General features: G+C 40.0%; 1 protein-coding gene across 3 annotated transcripts in view; it reads left to right on the plus strand.

Moving 5' to 3' along the window:
* Window positions 1-19501, plus strand: part of CLTCL1 (clathrin heavy chain like 1) — a 189447-nt gene that overhangs the window by 144623 nt on the left and 25323 nt on the right. For all 3 annotated transcript variants that reach the window (XR_016306292.1, XM_089653178.1, XM_089653177.1), the window contains exons 15-18: window positions 6884-7009; window positions 8622-8764; window positions 13035-13269; window positions 16187-16309. Coding sequence is in view for 2 of the 3 variants with exons in the window: in XM_089653178.1 (XP_089509304.1) it covers window positions 6884-7009; window positions 8622-8764; window positions 13035-13269; window positions 16187-16309 (627 nt within the window). In the remaining variant the exon portion in view is untranslated. The remainder of the gene's footprint in view (window positions 1-6883; window positions 7010-8621; window positions 8765-13034; window positions 13270-16186; window positions 16310-19501) is intronic.

Below are 19501 nucleotides of genomic sequence, written 5' to 3' on the forward strand. Positions count from 1 at the left end.
ATGCCAGATGATATAGAAAATAAAAACTGACATCAGGCTTCGTTAGCCAGCGTATCAGCAAATGGCTGAATCTCTGAACCATTTCCTCTTTTCAGGGGGACACGCCAGGGATGTCCATTATTCCACCTTCTATATGCTTTGGCTGCAAACCATTTGCAATATCCATCAGATCTAACTTCTCCATATGGGGACTACAAATGGGTCTGTTTCTCTGTTGAGACTAATGGAATGTATGCTGATGATATGCCCCTTTATTGGGAGGATCATAGTCCCTAGATACAGGCCACTTTGCAAACTTTCAAGCAATTCCAGGAATACTCCAGTCTAAAAATTGATTGGAACAAGTCCCAAATGCTTTGCATTGATACTTTTTCACCCATGGTAGAACTAGTATCTCTTCCCTTGGCCAGAGTTTGCTTGTTAACGTATTTGGGCATACACTTTGCCAGATTACCTTCAGATAATCTATACAAAACAATCTGTAGCCATGGACTTTTTTAGCGGGACATATAGGTCAAAGAACAGCACTTTGTATGTAAAACCATAATGTTTATTGTTACATCAAAATAAAATGGAAAATGAAAAATCACAACATTAAAATATGTCTGTTTTGGGGTTAACACAAATGTTTTGAATGCAGTGTGATCTACATGTAAATCTGAAGCGTTTAGAATGATCTCCCCAAGGAGCACATGTGAATAATGTCAGCATAATGGAACCCACAATTAAACACAAGGGTACAAGATAAGCTGGAATCCACATGGTGTGACACATCCTTTTTACACAGGAGAATTTTTAAGTGTAACATGGGGTGACACTGTGTTCAAACAAGTCTGAAATCATCTTGGAAAATCTAAAAAGTTGTATAGGGGCACCCTTAATTGTCCAAAATCATGTATTTATAATGTTAGCATCATCAAAAAGTGTGATCATAAGAGTCCTTGATATACCAAGTAAGATATCATTCGGCTCCCAAATCCCTAAAAGGAGACTCAAGGCTTATCCATACAAGTTCAGTCAAGGAAGTGCTTAGATTATCATATCTGGTATGTTTCCTGCAGAGTCCAGCAGCATGCACTTCCTTGATTGAACTTGTATGGAGAAGTCTTGAGACTCTTATTAGTGGTTTGTTTTTGTCTTATTTGGTCCATCACGGACTCTTGTGATAACACTTTTTGATAACACTGACCTTATAAATACAGGATTTTGGTCAGTTAAGGGTGCCCCTACACAACGTTTTAGATGTACCCAGATGGTTTGAGACTTGTTTGACCACAGTTATACATAAAAAATCTCCTCCTATGAGAAAAGGATGTATCACACCACGCAGATTCCATCTTTTCTTGTGCCTTTGTGTTTTTAAAATTGTGGGTTCCATCATGCTGATACTATTCACATGTACTCCTGAGGAAGATCATTTGAAACACTTCAAGTTTACATGAGGATTACACTGGTTTCAGTACATTTGTGTGTACCCCAAAATAGACCAATTTTAATGTAATTTTTTTTTCTCTTCCATTTTATATTGATGTATCAGTAAACTTTATGGTTTTACATATACAGTGCTGTTCTTCGATCTATCTGTCCCTCTTAAAAAAAAAAAAAAAAAAAAAAAAAAAGGCCATGGCTACTGATTGTGTTTTGTATAGATGAGGGTTTCATGGAACCCTGCGGCTCCTACAGAGGTTGCTAGATGTTCCTTGAGCAATAAGTAATGCCTGCCTTTTGGAAAAGTTCCCACTAACACCATTGATCCTCTTAACTACACTATATTGCCAAAAGTATTAGGACACCCCTCCCAATCCTTAGATTTAGGTGTTCCAATCACTTCCATGGCCACAAGTGTATAAAATCAAGCACCTAGCAATGCAAACTGCTTCTACAAACATTTGTGAAAGAATCGGTTGCTTTGAGGAGCTCAGTGAATTCAAGCCTGGTACCGTGATAGGTTGCCACCTGTGCAATAGGTCCATCCGTGAAATTTCTTTGTTTCTAAATTTTCCACGGTCAACTGTTAGTGGTGTTATAAAAAGTGAAAGCAACTGGAAACAACAGCAACTCAGCCACGAAGTGGTAGGCCACATAAAATGACAGAACTGGGTCTGCTCATGCTGAAGGGCACAGTGTTCAGAAGTCACCAACTATCTGCAGAATCAATAGCTAAAGACCTCTAAAGTTCGCGTGGCCTTGAGATTAGCACAACAGCAGTGCGCAGAGCTTCATGGAATGGGTTTCCATGGCCAAGCAGCTGCATCCAAGCCTTACATCACCAAGTGCAAGGCAAAGCATCGGATGCAGTGGTGTAAAGCATGCCGCCACTGGTTTCTAGAGCAGTGGAGACGTGTTCTCTGGAGTGAAGAGTCACGCTTCTCTTTCTGGAAATCTGGTGGACGTGTCTGGGTTTGGCGGTTGCCAGGAAAACGGTACTTGCCTGACTGCGTTGTGCCATGTGTAAAGTTTGCTGGAGGGGGATTATGGTGTGGAGTTGTTTTTCAGGGTTTGGGCTTGACCCTTTAGTCTCAGTGAAGGGAACTCCTGAAGGTGTCAGCATACCAAGACATTTTGGACAGTTTCATGCTCCCAGCTTTGTGGGATCAATCCATAAAGACATGGATAAGCAAATTTTGGGTGAAGGAACTTGACTGGCCTGCACTCATAGTCTCACATCCTGATCTCAACCCGATAGAACACCTTTGTGATGAATTAGACAGGTGCTACTAAGTTAGATTGAGTGGAGTAGAGGTGGACGTTTGAAAGGCACAGTAACAGGTCTTTGAGAGCCAGAATTCTTGCTGTTTCTTAGGTGTTCAAATACTTATGTTCAGCAGTGCAAGACAAATACATTCTTTAAAAATCATACAATGTGATTTCCTGAATTTTTTTTTAAATTCTGTCTCTCAGAGTGGGAATGCACCTACAATGTGAATTTCAGACCCCTCCATGATTTCTAAGTCGGAGAACTTGCAAAATGCAGGGTGTTCAAATACTTCTGTATTCTGTACTCACTGTATGTGCAGTAATGCATGGTCTGCAAGGCTCCACCGTGGTTGATGTGCGCACACAGGTTTCAGGGGTGTGGAAATCTTTTAAAAACTACTTGTTCAGGGACTAAATCTGGGTCCCAATATACCTGTCCCGCATGACAATCTACTTGTCCAGATTGAAAAAAATGTTTTCAACCAAAACAGTATTTAAATCTGAAGTGCTTTTAGGAAGGTCTGGGGCTTTATGGCGACTTAAACATTTAATTTTTTTAATATTACGCTGTATATCTCCTCCCCTCCCTGCCTGTTTCCAGCACAGCACCTGGGAACTAGCAGGAAGGAGAGAGACCTTGCAGTGTAATGAGCACTGATTGGGTGCTCCTCAGGAAAGGGGAGTGTCGGACTTATTTTTTATCCCTTTCGCTGCCGGAGCCGGTTTTGTATTTTTTGCATGTTTAACCGCCTCCCGCCCGCCATATAGTAAAATGACGGACGCAAAGCGGTTCTGTCGTTCTGGGAGGACGTCAAATGACGTCCTCCCATTCTAACCGCACATGCGCGACTCCGGGAGCGTGCAGCGCGGCGATCACTGACAGCACGTGAGGAGAGGAGAGCCGGTAATTGGCAATCCTCGGAGGGGACATGTACGCAGATCATCAGAGCACTGATGATCAGTGTGCCCTGATCTGTGTAGCCCCAGCTGTGCCACCTGTCAGTGCTCATCCATGCCACCTTCCAGTGTCCATCAGTGCCACATATCAGTGCCCATCTGAGCTGCCTATCAGTGCCACCTATCAATGCCAGTCAGTGCCGCCTATCAGTGTGCATCAGTGCTGCCTATCGGTGCTGCCTAACAGGGCCAGTTAGTGCCGCCTATCAGTGCCAGCTATCAGTGCCATATATGAGTGCTGCCTTTTAGTGCCCATCAGTAATGCCCATCAGTGCCACCTATCAGTGTCCATTAGTGCAGCCTCATTAGCGCACATCAGTGAAGGAGAAAAATCACTTATTTACAAAATTTTATAATAAAAACTAAGAAAAAACGTTTTTGTTTTTTTTTTAAATTTTCAGTGGTTTTTGGTTTAAGAAAAAATAAAAAGCCCAGAGGTGATTAAATACCACCAAAATAAAGCTCTATCTGTCACAAAAAAGATAAAAATTTCATATGGGTACAGTGTTGCATGATCTCGCAATTGTCATTCAAAGTGTGGAAATAATGTATACGAGCGCACCTACAAATGTAATGTAGCAGCTGTACACCAGGTAACCATAAACCTAATAAGACAATAATATAAATCAAATGATGCAGCGCTGGACAAGAGGTACTATAGGTATATGAATAAATGAATATAAACAAGCAGTTCATATGGTGATATCAAGGTGACTTCAGGTGCTCTCATCTATTCCTATCCTCCAGGTGACAAGATGCTGTGCGATATAGTGCAGAAGAAATGCACACTCACCAGAACGCACAGTTAAATGAGCGTTTGTATATATATATATACTGATCCCTTGAGGTCATCAGCTGGTCAAGGTGGGGTCTGGAATCCAGTGGTCTCCCTCCAGTACTACTGGGTGTTGTTATTAGGACATCAGGATGATCCCTCGGATATTAGCCTGTGGATTCCTCCTCAAATAATAGGAACGCTCCTTCACCAGCAGTGAAACGGATGGCTGTGAATTAATACTCCCCAAGGGAGTCAAAGCAGAGACATCTCCATAGTGTAGTAAATTGGTATTTTATTGTAATAAAACGAGGATAAAGATTGATGTGTAAATCAGTAAAATTGCAAGAGAAATCATGGACTGACCATCCAATGTTAAAGATGGCCGCCGGACTCCGGCGGCCATCTTTAACATTGGACGGTCAGTCCATGATTTCTCTTGCAATTTTACTGATTTACACATCAATCTTTATCCTCGTTTTATTACAATAAAATACCAATTTACTACACTATGGAGATGTCTCTGCTTTGACTCCCTTGGGGAGTATTAATTCACAGCCATCCGTTTCACTGCTGGTGAAGGAGCGTTCCTATTATTTGAGGAGGAATCCACAGGCTAATATCCGAGGGATCATCCTGATGTCCTAATAACAACACCCAGTAGTACTGGAGGGAGACCACTGGATTCCAGACCCCACCTTGACCAGCTGATGACCTCAAGGGATCAGTATATATATATATATATATATATATATATATATATATATATATATATATATATATATATATATATATATACATACAAACGCTCATTTAACTGTGCGTTCTGGTGAGTGTGCATTTCTTCTGCACTATATCGCACAGCATCTTGTCACCTGGAGGATAGGAATAGATGAGAGCACCTGAAGTCACCTTGATATCACCATATGAACTGCTTGTTTATATTCATTTATTCATATACCTATAGTACCTCTTGTCCAGCGCTGCATCATTTGATTTACATTCAAAGTGTGACAGCGCTGAAAGCTGGATATTGGCCTGGGCAGGAAGGGAGTATAAGTGCCCTGTAGGCTAGTGGTTAAAATTTTCATTTTAGACTTGAAGATTACACACAAAACCCCAAACATTATATCTTTTTCTAAACAGAGACCCTAGAGAATAAAATAGTAGTAGTTCCAATTTTTCATGTCGCACAATATTACTGCAAAGGTCTAGGAAATGCAAAATTTCAGCAAAAAATACACTTAATTTTAGGGCACAAAAAAAGCAAATATAAAAGATGAGGTTGCACTGAGTAAATAGATATCCAACATGTCAAACCTTAAATCTGCGTGCACTCGTGAAATGGCAAACTTCAGTACCCTATATTTTCTATAGGCGGCCCTTTTAAAGCCCTTATAGGTCATCAGTATAGTGTTACGGAGGAGGTCTTGTGCTAGAATTATTACTCTCATTCTGGCATGCACGGAGATGTGTAACTTGTGTCGCAATCTTCGTTTTTATGCGTATGCACCGCATGCGTGTGTTTTGTACGTGTGTATTTGGGGGGCTCACATTTTTTTTGTTTGAGGGAATGTTATGTGCTTGGGTGTAACATTTAATTTTTTACAATTAAATAAAAATATTCATTCACTACTTGCAATTACGCCATGCCATACAAACTCAGTTTCCCACCTCTGGTTTATTTTCCATTATTAGAGTTAATGCTTGGCACTGAGCCTCAAAATTAAATCTCCACATTATACAACATGTTCCTTACCCCCTCTGCCACAAAACGTGCATACCAGGTTAAATCTCATTGAGAGACTGATATAGATAACTTGTTTGATGAGGATTGCGGCAGGGTCTGTGATCATTATAAACTGGATCTCTCAAATTGTCACACTGCCTCACATATTTGTTTACTTCATAGAGCCTGTCTGACCCTTGTCCGCTTGTCCAAGTTCTGACCTAACCACAGCCTGTTATATCCAATGTGCTGCATTGCTCCAGGCGCATTCTTTCATTTACTGTGGACCTGCCCTAATATTGAAGGATTCTGGGCTGAAGTAGTGAGGTTCCTTCATGATACAATGGGCTCCCTGTTAACTCTACACCCTAAACAATGCCTGTTGGAGTTATACCCAAACCCCCGATGCAGAGACATTTATAAATTTTCTATATGAGACTCTTTTTACTGCAAGAAAGCTAACATAGGGCTAGACGCAAGCTTTAACCCCTACTTTGAAATCCTGTGTGTTGGTAACACTACCTTTCCATACAAAAAGCTTATTTATAATCACAGGGGTTGCCCATCCAGATAAAATATAATTTGGGACTGCTGTTTGCAACATCCGGGTATTCTTTATTTTCCTTTATTGTATATCTTTCTATGCTTGTATTTCAATAAAACATAAATTTTTTTGATGTTTAAGTACATCTTGTAATGCTTTTGTTTTTTTCCATTATGTTTAGGAGGCCAAACTTACAGACCAACTTCCATTGATTATTGTCTGTGACCGATTTGACTTTGTCCATGATTTAGTGTTGTACCTGTATCGCAATAACCTCCAGAAGTACATTGAAATCTATGTGCAAAAGGTAAGTCATGGCAACCACTCAGGGTAGCCCTAAATGGCCCAATTTTGATGCATGATATGATACTTGGAGGACTGGGACATTTGTAGTCTCAAGTTCTAACGATAACATCAGCTTACAACACTCGCTCACAACTTGTCACACATGGAGATTTTTAAATTCAATGGAGATAGTAACCAGGCCAATCCATTCCTCTTCATAGATTATTCATATGAGATGTTTTGGTAGGCCCTGGTACTATGGACAACAAGCAAGTGTCTTTCCAGGTGTATCAGAGCATATATTGAAGAAATATTGTTTGGATCAGACAGGAGTTACATTCCCATACACATGTATGGGGACACAAATCTGCTTGAAACAGATCAAATGCAGATGAATCAGCTGCAGGCTATATACATATCCTAAATTATCTTGGAGGCACCTCAAACTGATGTCAAACTGATTTCTATCAACATCCATACAACCATCTACCAATTTCTTTTTTTTTTGGCAGGCTTTACTGCAAGCTCAGTTTTGATAGTGTGTTTTAAAGTGTAACTAAAACGGCCTTTCCTTTGCATACAAAAGAATTTGCTTTCCTCTGTTGAATCTGCAGTTGACATGGCCCTGCACCTGTTTCTGGACAGTTTTGATTGAGAGTCAACATAAGTACATTAGTAACTGTAACAGTTATCATTCACACATCTTTAAGCGAAACTGACGTTCCGCTGTAAGAAACTGTATGAAGGCAGACGTTCATTGCAGAAGAGATATGCACTGTCTCTTCTGCAATAAAATGCCCCTACCTGTCTGCTTGCTGTCTTCTTCAGTTCTGTAAACTGGGCTGCATATGCGTAGCTCAGCTTACAGTGCTGGGCATGTCTCTGAATTCCGGGATGACTATCTCCTGCACATGTGCAGAAATTATGCCATTCCCTTTGAGCCAATGAAGAAGCCCAAAGACCGGTGATCAGAAGATGCCTGCGAAGGACAAATGGACAGGTAAGTATTCACCGTTTTGTTCTGCTTATACACTACTGTACTGGTATACACTGCATTTTAGCCCATAATGGCAGACTTGTTTGGCAAGTGATCCCCTTCAGCATTGTGCTGTCAGTGCTCCAGTAGGTCACGGGCACTTTCATCCTTACCGGTCTTCTTGCAGGTTCTGATTCTTTGTTCGGTGGATTGGGCAGACTGCGATGATGTTACTTCTGCACATGCATATGGGAGTCTCATCATGGCACAGAGCCATGCTGTAAATGTACACTGAGCTGTGTATGAACAACTCATTATACACATGACAGGCAGAAAGGATGGTTTATGACAGCAGAGACCAATATAGGGTCTTCTCTGTCATAAAATGTCTACCTGTCAGATTTTTTTTTTTTTTTTTAGATTTTTGGTTAATTCTGACCTAATATCAGTGGGTTTTCTTCTGTTTTAACAAAGAAGTATTAACGTCACAAAAAAAAAGAAATTTACCTGTTGATTGAGTTTTTGTTTATCCTAGCTTCTGGACAATAGTTCTGCAACCACACATATTGTATGTTATTGATTGGTAAATTATGCATCTTTTTTACATGAATGTAGTACTTTAATACCTTCATATTACATGAATTGTCTTCACACGTAGGTGAACCCTAGCCGTATTCCAGCAGTAGTGGGAGGTTTGCTCGATGTGGACTGTTCAGAAGATGTCATTAAGAACCTCATCATGGTTGTACATGGCCAGTTTTCAACAGATGAACTTGTGGCAGAAGTGGAAAAAAGAAACAGGTCAGTAGATAAAGTGTGTTTGATTTTGAAGAAAATGTTTCTTAGTCATACAGTGCGGCCCATATACAGTTAGGTCCATATATATTTGGGCACAGGCACAATTTTCATACTTTTGGCTCTGTATGTCACCAGAATAAATTAAAACGAAATAATCCAAATGAATTTGAAGTGCAGACTTTCTGCTTTAATTCGTTTTTATTCATGATCATTTTTAATATTTTGTTGAGAATCCTTTACTGGCAATGACTGCATGAAGTCTGGAACCCATGGAAATTACCAAAGACTGGGTTTTCTCCTTTCTAATTTTTTGCCAGGCTGTAACTGCAGCTGTCTTCAGTTCTTTGTGGGTCTTTTTGCCTTTTTAGTTTTGCCATCAGCAAGTGAAATGCATGCTCAATTGGGTTGAGATCAGGTGATTTGGCCATTGCAGAATATTCCACTACTTTTCCTTCAAAAGCTCCTGGGTTGCTTTTGCAGTGTGTTTTGGATCATTGTCCATCTGTACTGTAAAGCGCCATCCAATCAGCTTTCCTGCATTTGGCTCAATCTGGGCAGACAGTATATCTCTAAACACTGCAGAATTCATCCGGCTGCTTTTGTCTTCTCTTACATCAATAAACACCAATGACCCAGTGCCACTGGTAGCCATGCATGCCCATGCCATCACACTGCCTCCACCATGTTTTACAGAAGACGTGTGTTTTCGCCACACTTTTTTCTTCCTGTCATTCTGGTACAGATTAATCTTCATTTCATCTGCCCAAAGAAAGCTTTTCCAGAACTGGTCTGTTTTTTTCAGATTTTTTTTGGCAAAGTCTAATCTGCCATTTCTATTCAGGCTTATAAATGGTTTGCACCTTGTGGGGAACCGTCCGTATTTGCTCTAGTGAAGTCTTCTCTTGATTGTAGACTTTGACAATGATATGCTCACCTCCTGGAGAGTGTCCTTCACTTGTCTGGGTGTTGTTAATGGGTTTTTCTTTACATAGTTAGTCTGGCTGAAAAAAGACAAAAGTCCATCCAGTTCAACCATATATATAAAAAAAAAAAAAAGTTATAATCCTAAACCCAGAGTTGATCCAGAGGAAGGCAAAAAACCCAGCAAAGCATGATCCAATTTGCTCCTGCAGGGGAAAAAAATCCTTCCTGAACCCGCAAGAAGCATTCAGATATTCCCTGGATCAACTTTTGAAGCAATCCACTGAGCTGGCCAGAATCAACTCTTGAGGGAGTCTATTCCACATTTTCACAGCTCTTACTGTGAAGAAACCTTTCCGTGTTTAGATATTAAATTTCTTTTCCTCCAGACGTAAAGAGTGCCCCCTTGTCCTCTGTGATGATCTCAAGGTGAATAAGGAGCTGTCCATGCAAGTGAAATAGGCCATTGTAAGGCTTCAAAAACAAAACAAATCCATCAGAGAGATAGCAGCATTGTTAGGAGTAGCCAAATCAACAGTTTGGTACATTCTGAGGAAAGAAGAACGCACTGGTGAGCTCAACAACATAAAAAGGCATGAACATTCACGGAAGACAACAGTGGTGGATGATCACAGGATCCTCTCTATGGTAAAGAAAAACACATTCACAACATCCAGACAAGTGAAGGACACTCTCCAGGAGGTGGGGGTATCATTGTCAAAGTCTACAATCAAGAGAAGACTTCACGAGAGCAAATGCAGAGGGTTCACCACACTGTGCAAACCATTCATAAGTCTGAAGAATAGAAAAGCCAGGTTAGACTTTGCCAAAAAAAATCTAAAAAAAAAAACAGACCTGTTTCTGGAAAAGCATTCTTTGGACGGATGAAACTAAGATTAATCTGTACCAGAATGACGTGAAGAAAAAAGTGTGGAGAAGGCTTTGAACAGCTCATGATCCAAAGCACACAACGTCATCTGTAAAACATGGTGGAGGCAGTGTGATGGCATGGGCATGCATGGCTTCCAGTGGCACTGGGTCATTGGTGTTTATTGATGATGTGACAGAAGACAGAAGCAGCTGGATAAGTTCTGTAGTGTTTAGAGAAATCTGTCAGCCCAGATTCAGCCAAATGCAGCACAATTTGATTGGATGGCGCTGCACAGTACAGATGGACAATGATCCAAAACACACTGCAAAAGCAACCCAGGAGCTTTTGAAGGAAAAGAAGTGGAATATTCTGCAATGGCCGAGTCAATCAACTGATCTCAACCCAATGAGCAAGCATTTCACTTTACTGTGAATGACTTCCGGATGCTCAACAAAATATTAAAAAAATTTACATTTTATTTATTATTATATTCATTTGTCCAATTACATTTGAGCCCCTGAAACTGGAGGGACTGTGTAGAAAAATGGTTGCAGTTCCTAAAATTTGTACTTGATATCCATGTTCAACCCCTTAAATTAAAGCTGAAAGTCTGCACTTTAAATTCATTTGGATTGTTTCATTTTAATTTATTCTGGTGGCATACAGAGCCAAAGGTATGTAAATTGTGCCTGTGTCCAAATTTGTATGGACTTACCTGTATCCTCTTCCTCCCCAAGGGGTCTTCAGGAAAGGGTTGAATTCTAGGAATTATACAGGCTTACCCTTAAGGCTGTATAGTTTCTAGATTTCAACCAGGTCCAGCCCTGGGTACCATCTTGGTGTGGAAATTTGGTGGCTACAAAAAGTATGTCCTCCCATCAACATTTTAGAAGTTAGAGAAATTTGGTTGTCTGTTCAATTCTTGTCCCCCTCAATTGCAAGGGCATCCTGAGGAGAATTCAGTTGGAAAATTCCATGACATGGCCTACAACCCTCAATGAGGCACCAGACGTTGTGCCATTCAAAAGGATATGGATTTGATCCTCTCTTTGGCAGAAATGCACATTCTGTTCGTGTCTGTTCTCCACATGCCGGGCATGGAAAATTGGCAGGGGAACTTTCTCCGTTGACAGCATCTGAACCTGATGGAATGGATTCTCAATCCTAAGGTTTTTCAAACCATTAGTCACAGGTGGGAGGTGCCAGATGTTAATCTCCTGGCATCCAGATTCAAAAACAAGTTATGTAGGTTTGTTGAATGTGCTGTTGAAGACATGAGATCAGTGCAGCCTGATCTATGCTTTTCCTCCAGATTCTCCCTCGCCTGCTCTGAAGGATTGAGATGGAAGGCATTCTGGGTATTCTCATTGGTCGCTGATTCTTATGACTTGGCTTGGCTGTTGAAGCCATAGTCCCAAGAGACAGGAGTCTACTGGACTTTGTCATTCTACTTTTCTGAAGGCTAGGAAATTGACTTCTTGCAGTAGCTTGTACTTTCTCCAGCCAGGTCTGAATCCACATCTGATTTGGAGCACCATAAAAGGGGCAGTTTTGTTTCCTGGGACTTTTGGCCTCTCACCCCCAGTTAAGGCATTTGTACAAGGTGTAGCACGTATTTCCCCATCTGTATGCTCCCCTTTGTCTCCACTGGACCTTAATCTGGTATTCTCGAACCTTCAGTGGCGTCCTTTTGAACCTGATAGGGATTTTACTTTGACCATGCTCTCAAGGTAGCCTTTCTCATTCATATATTCATAGCATGGAGGGTCTCTGAGTTAATGGCCTTATTTTGTATGGAGCTCTTTCTAGTGTTACACAAGGACAAGATTGTCTTGAGACCCAAATCCTCCTTCCTCTCTAAGGTGGTCTCTTTCTTCCACCTAAACCAGGACATCATCCTTTCCTCTTTGTTCTGCTCCTCCAACATCGTAAGGAGCTTTCTCTCCACAGTGTTGACATGTAAGTGCCGTGAGAGTCTACCATTCATCTACTACCTCGTTTAGACAGTCGGATTCCCTCCTGGTACCTGGGGCCTACCTTCTTGTTGTTCCACCATTGAGAGATGGATCAGACAAGCTATGGGTGGTGCCTATGATCTGAGAGTTAGGGTTCCTCCCTTACCTATTCTAGTACACTCTACCCAATCTGTTAGTACGTCATGTGCTTTTAAGTATCGATTTGTGAGATTTGCACGGCTGCAACCTGGGCATATATCTCTTTTAAGTGTTACCAGGTGTATGTTCATGTCTGTAGTCATTGCTGTTTTATTACATTGGCCTAATTATTGGGAAGTCAACAATCTTATTTTCATTTCTATCCAACATGTGTTCCTTTTCTGTCTGCAAATATGCATTAAAGTTAACTTTTTTGGGGGGTTGTTAGCCATGTGTATAATTGCTAATCTTGTATTAGGACATTTTGATTTGTTGCCTGTTACATTGGGTTGCTGTCTTTATACTCATGTTGTCTTCTTCATATCAGGCTAAAACTACTCTTACCATGGCTGGAATCCAGAATCCATGAGGGCTGTGAGGAACCAGCGACACACAATGCTCTGGCCAAGATCTACATTGACAGCAACAACAATCCTGAACGTTTCCTGCGGGAGAATCCTTTCTATGACAGCTGTGTAGTGGGCAAATACTGTGAAAAAAGGGACCCCCATCTGGCTTGTGTAGCTTATGAGAGGGGCCAGTGTGACTTGGAGCTTATCAAGGTTGGTTCTGCTAGTAAGTTAAATATATGTCAGATGAACCGCAAAATCCTTTACTCCCATTGTGCTTTGCTTCAGCGCCGGAAATGAGACTCCTTAGTGATAGTCTCCACCACCAAGTGCACCAAAGAGTCTTACTGTAAAGCAGGACCTTAGAATCTAAGAGGTCAAGCCATGCTTGTGTATGGAATTACATACAGGATTAGTGAAAATCACCAGCCACAATGCTGCTTATAATACGGTACTGCAGTTCCTCTCCAGTATACATGTTAAAAAGAGGAAGGCTCCGAATGGTGCAGTGTAATCCAAGAGGTTTATTAAAATACACAAAATAAATGCCAAAAAGCACACAAAATACCATCATATGGTCCCACCACAAGACATCTTATGTCTTGCAGTACCATATTATGAGCAGCATTGTGGATGGTAGTTTGACTAATCGTGTATGAGGATAATTTCATACACAAACGTGGCATGACTTAGATTCTGAGGTCCAATAATTTGGTAAGACTGGTGCTCTTGGTAGTGGAGAGTTTGTCACTGAGGAGTCTCTCTTCAGGCACTGAAATAAGGCACAGTGGAGTGGAAAATTTTGCAGTTAATTTGACACATTTGTTGGGATATTACTTTCACTGAAAGTGTGGTGGAAGCTGTTTTATTTGAAGCACTGCATATATTGTTTGTTTCAAATGCACTCTATATCCGGGTGTTGTGTGTGGCTTCTAATTTGTTTCACTTTCTATGACTTTTTAATTTTTGAGATTATAATACAGAACATAGATTTATTAATATTATATTATTAGTTAAATGTTCATCTTGTCAAAAAGAACAGTGTGATGGTTGGTATTATTTAAATTAGCTTAATTGTATAGTACAGAACACAGTATGTGACTGTTTATCGCGTCATGGCTCACTAGCAGTTTCCAGATCATTTACTCTTGATGTACATCTTGGGAAATGTACCTGGACTTCATAACATCGGAGCCGACCTGTAATGTTTGCTTTGGGCACTGGATCCTGTGTTATGTGCTCACCTGGTGCAACAAATGAGTTAGCCACAGGTCACTATACGGGTCCAGGGCCATGGTCAATTCCTGACCCTGAAAAATCCTTAAGGGTATTCCCACCATGATGGGTGAATCCTGGGCTCTGAACGAGATTAGCAACATGGACAAGGTAGGAGAGGGTTTCTCTGTACCTTTTTACAAACTGATTCCTGGCATCACAAATCTTATTTTGTGGATACTACACTAGATACTACACTATATCCTTTTATCATATGTGGGATGTGGCAGTGCTAAGAATGCAAGTGGTTTGGAGGGCACAGGTTGTCTGTTGGGTAATCTAGCTTGTACAGTATATTTTTACTTTGACTATTATTGTCTTGTTTACGTGGCCTAGGTGAAGTTATATTGTTTACCTATTTAAAAATTGGTGGTCTTTTCTTCTGCTAGTGATGTAGTGCTCAAAAGACTTCTGACTGCACATTTCCAGCTGCTATTTTTGCAAATGATGCAGGCTGATCTTTTGGAGTCTTGCCTATTGCCTGAAACTCCAGAGACATCACAGAAATCATCACTTATATCACTCTGCATGAGTTATTGTTGTTTGGAGCACCATTTGATGATTTAGGAACTTTTTTGAGTGAATTTTTGAAGTTGATTGTAGTTATTTTGATCACATTTACACTGACCACGAGAGTGTTTTCTATATAAGAGATTTGTGCCTTTATGAATGGGGGTTTGCTTTAAATATATGTAGTGATACACCTATAGAGTGGTTAATAGTGCACGGGTTCTGGAGTTAAAATAGGATATTAATAGGATTGGTTATTCTTTTTCACTGTTGAGGTATCAGTTTAGATTGTCAGCTGCTTCATCACATAGGTATTAACTCCATATAAGCGCAGGAGGAATTTCTATAATATCTTGGAGTCATTAACATCAACAAAAATATAAAAAAAAATAATAACAAAGGTGTAGGAAAGTGTTCAAAAAGAAAAAAAATCAATAAATAATTTGTGAACCAAACGTAAAACCAATGGAGAGAAATATATTAAACCCAACCATGGCAAACAATCAAGGCACAATATAGCACTCTACCCAAACAAATATCTCTAATGATACAAAAGTGCTAAAAAACAAATATAAAAAACATGTAATAAAAAGTGTGGGAAAGTGTCCAAAACTGAAATGTGTGGAAAACTGTTTTAAATCATAACCATACTCGTATCTTAAAATGATTGACATCAAATCATAAACAAAAGTGCAAAAAATATTCTGAGGTGTCCAAAAGAAAAAGTCAATAAATAATCAATAAATTGGTGAGACAATAGGGAAAATAATCAGTAAAACAATGGTGAGGTGCTCCAATCTTCAAAATTGTTTATCTTGTATGATAACCCAAGTGAAAATCCACCTCCAAAGAGATTGAATCCTCTCACCAGAGCTCCATGCTGGCAAGAAATACACCAGCTATAATCGCTTGTGCTCTGGGAGCAATACTCTGTAGCAATAGACTTCAGCTAGTGGAAAACCTCTCAATGGCAATTAATTCATCATATATTCAGAGTAGGACATGGAGGAGAAAGAAGAAGGAATCCACATAGTGTAAAACCATACAAAATCTTTCTTCATCCAAATTCATATAAAACCACTCACATTGATATGTGTCATAGCGACACTAGAATCTCACACTTAAAACATCAATGGAAGATGAAAAAAAACAGATTTATGTGTACTCAGACCGCTCCCCCATGTGTGGTGACATCACTACCAGGGCCCCACTCTACACGTCTCGTCATCCGACGTCCTATCTATAAAGAATTTTAGCATCTGTTTTGGAAAAGTTGCTTTTTCCTTTTTTTTTTTTTTTTTTTTTTTCCAGTGAACTTGGAAGTAAATTATTTTCTCATATTTAGGTGTGCAATGAAAACTCTTTGTTTAAGAGTGAGGCTCGTTACCTTGTGCGAAGGAAAGATGCTGACCTGTGGGCCAATGTTCTGGAAGAAGATAATCCATTCAAGCGACAGCTAATTGACCAGGTACATTTAGTATACTAATCAACTTTTTTTACACCCCTTTTATAATACACTTACTGTTGCTAGTGTATGCATTATATTCTCTACAGCATATTCATACCTAAATTAGACCTGAAATATTGAATTTGTCTCAAGCTTAGTGGCATAAGTATATAATTGCAGAATATACTACAATTAAAGTGGTAGTAAACTCTCTAAATTTGTTTTTGCCTGCAGGTAAGCTTATAATAAAGCTTACCTGTAGGTAAAATTAATATCTCCTAAACGTGCACAATTTAGGAGATATTCCAGCGAGCAGCAGCTTGGTGATTTCACCAGCGCATGCGCTCTGAAGGAACCGCATACCTGTGCCATTCCTTCATAGCGCTGTGCTGTGGCTGTAATTCCTGCACACATGCACAGGATTAACGTCATTGCAGTTCGGCCAGACAGATGGCCAGAGCCCACGAATCGGGAAGGAAAACCGTGTGAAAATGGAAGCCCTGTCAACAGTGACAGTGCCGCTGGAGGGCTTCGTTTTAAGGTAAGTGTTTCGTAATGTGCTAGTACATAATGATATTGCCTTGCAGGGAAAAGTGGTAGCTTTACTACCACTTTATGTAGACACAGGGATGTTTCATCTCACAGAAAAAAAATAAATCAAATAACCAGCAGTAATCATAATTGTGGTTGACAATTCAAATTCCACACCTTTCTAACAGGTATCTGTTTATCTACTGAAACCTTAACAAAAATAAGGTGGAAGTCGAAAGGTGAGTGTACATGAGTGCTGTCATTTAGAGGAAGATTATTATCCTTTCACCATCCCAAATAAACTTGTTGCTTCTCAACAAATCTTAGAGCTAAAATAATGTGTTTTCAGCAACCGGGTGGCACCATGGTTACAACAAAAAACATATATCAGGTGCCACGTCCCAATTTTGAAAGTCAAGACTTTTTGGAAAAATAGAGTATGGACTTTTTAGGCAGTTAGCACCATAATCTGATAAAAAAAATATATTTATTGACAAAACTTAAAAAAAAACAAACCATATTTAATCATCTAATGGAAAAATTCAACCATTTCACAGGTGGAATGATGATATATTTCCCCAAACATTTAGTTGAGGTACTCAGTGTTATACAGTCTTGTACATCGTCATACGGTATGATTCCTCCAACTACAGGGGGTTTCCACCTTGAATGCTAATTCCCTACATGTTTCACGACCAGAATCACTTCCTCGGGCTTGTGTTATGTATAAGAGACAAAAATCTATAAATAATATCCACAAGGTATTCACAATAGAAAGAATGTATACAAATATCTACTTACTAATGAGTACAGATATATACAGTGCCTTGAAAACGTTTTCATACCCCTTGACATTTTCCACGTTTTGTCATGTTAAAACCAAAAACGTAAATGTATTTTATTGGGATTTTATGTGATAGACCAACACAAAGTGGAGTGGAAAATGATAAATGGTTTTCAAAATTTGTGTACAAATAAATATCTGAAAAGTGTGGTGTGCATTTGTATTCAACCCCCCTTACTCTGATACCCCAAACTAAAATCTAGTGGAACCAATTGCCTTCAGAAGTCACCTAATTAGTAAATAGAGCCCACCTGCGTGTAATTTATATAGTAAAAAGTATAAATATAGCAGTTCTGTGAAGCCCTCAGAGGTTTGTTGGAGAACATTAGTGAACAAACAGCATCATGAAGGCCAAGGTACACACCAGACAGGTCAGTGATAGAATGGTGGAGAAGTTTAAATCAGAGTTAGGTTCTAAAAAAATATCCCAAGCTTTGAACATCTCACGGAGCACTGTTCAATCCATCATCCAAAAATGGAAAGAGTATGGTGCAACTGCAAATCTACCAAGACATGGCCGTCCACCTAAACTGACAGGCTGGGCAAGGAGAGCATTAATCAGAGAAGCAGCCAAGAGGCCCATGGTAACTGGAGGAGCTGCAGAGATCCACAGCTCAGGTGGGAGAATCTGTCCACAGGACAACTTTTAGTTGTGCACTCCACAAATCTGGCCTTTATGGAAGAGTGGCAAGAAGAAAGCCATTGTTGAAAGAAAGCCATAAGATGTCCAGTTGGTAGTTAGCGGGGAGCCATGTGGAGGACACAGGAAACATGTGGAAGAAGGTGCTCTGGTCAGATGAGACAAAAATTTAACTTTTTGGCCTAAAATCAAAATGCTGTGTGTGGTGGAAAACTAACACTGCACACCATCCCCACCATGAAACGTGGTGGCAGCATCATGTTCTGGGGATACTTTTCTTCAGCAGGGACAGGGAAGCTGGTCAGAGTTGATGGGAAGATGGATGGAGCCAAATACAGGGCAATCTTAGAAGAAAACCTGTTAGTCTACAAAAGACTTGAGACTGGGGCAGAGGTTCACCTTCCAGCAGGACAACGACCCTAAACATACAGCCAGAGCTACAATGGAATGGTTTAGATCAAAGCATATTCATGTGTTAGAATGGCCAAGTCAAAGTCCAGACCTAAATCCAATTGAGAATCTGTGGCAAGAACTGATAATTGCTGTTCAAAGACGCTCTCCATCCAATCTGACAGAGCTTGAGCTTTCTTGCAAAGAAGAATGGGCAAAAAATTCACTCTCTAGATGTGCAGAGCTGATAAGAGACATACCCATAAAGACTTGCAGCTGTAATTGCAGCGAAAGGTGGTTCTATAAAGTATTGAGAGGGGCTGAATACAAATGCACACCACACTTTTCAGATATGTATTTGTAAAAAGTTTTGAAAACCATTTATCATTTTCCTTCCACTTCACAATGATGTGCCACTTTGTGTTTGTCTGTCATATAAAATCCCAATAAAATACATTTACGTTTTTGGTTGTAACATGACAAAATGTGGAAAATGTCAAGGGGTATGAATACTCTTTCAAGGCACTGTATACACACAGTATTTAAGGTGATGACTGGAAACACCACCGATCTGGGAGCAGAACCCTCACCAAACAGTGAATGTGGGGGCACACAAACAACAACTAGCGGAGGAAAGGGCCATATTGTCAGAATTCTAATTGAATGAATAACCCAGTGAACTATAAAAGACCAGTTGTAAGACATATATACTCACTAGAATTTCACATATAGCTATCAGGCCTGCTCAGTACTTTCAAATCCTCCACATGAAAAGATTATGGCAGAAGACAATATTCTCATGTATCCT

Source organism: Staurois parvus, unplaced genomic scaffold (genome assembly GCF_062004578.1).
Source record: "Staurois parvus isolate SC_StPar_1 unplaced genomic scaffold, SC_StPar_1.0 ptg000704l, whole genome shotgun sequence".
Lineage (NCBI taxonomy): Eukaryota > Metazoa > Chordata > Amphibia > Anura > Ranidae > Staurois > Staurois parvus.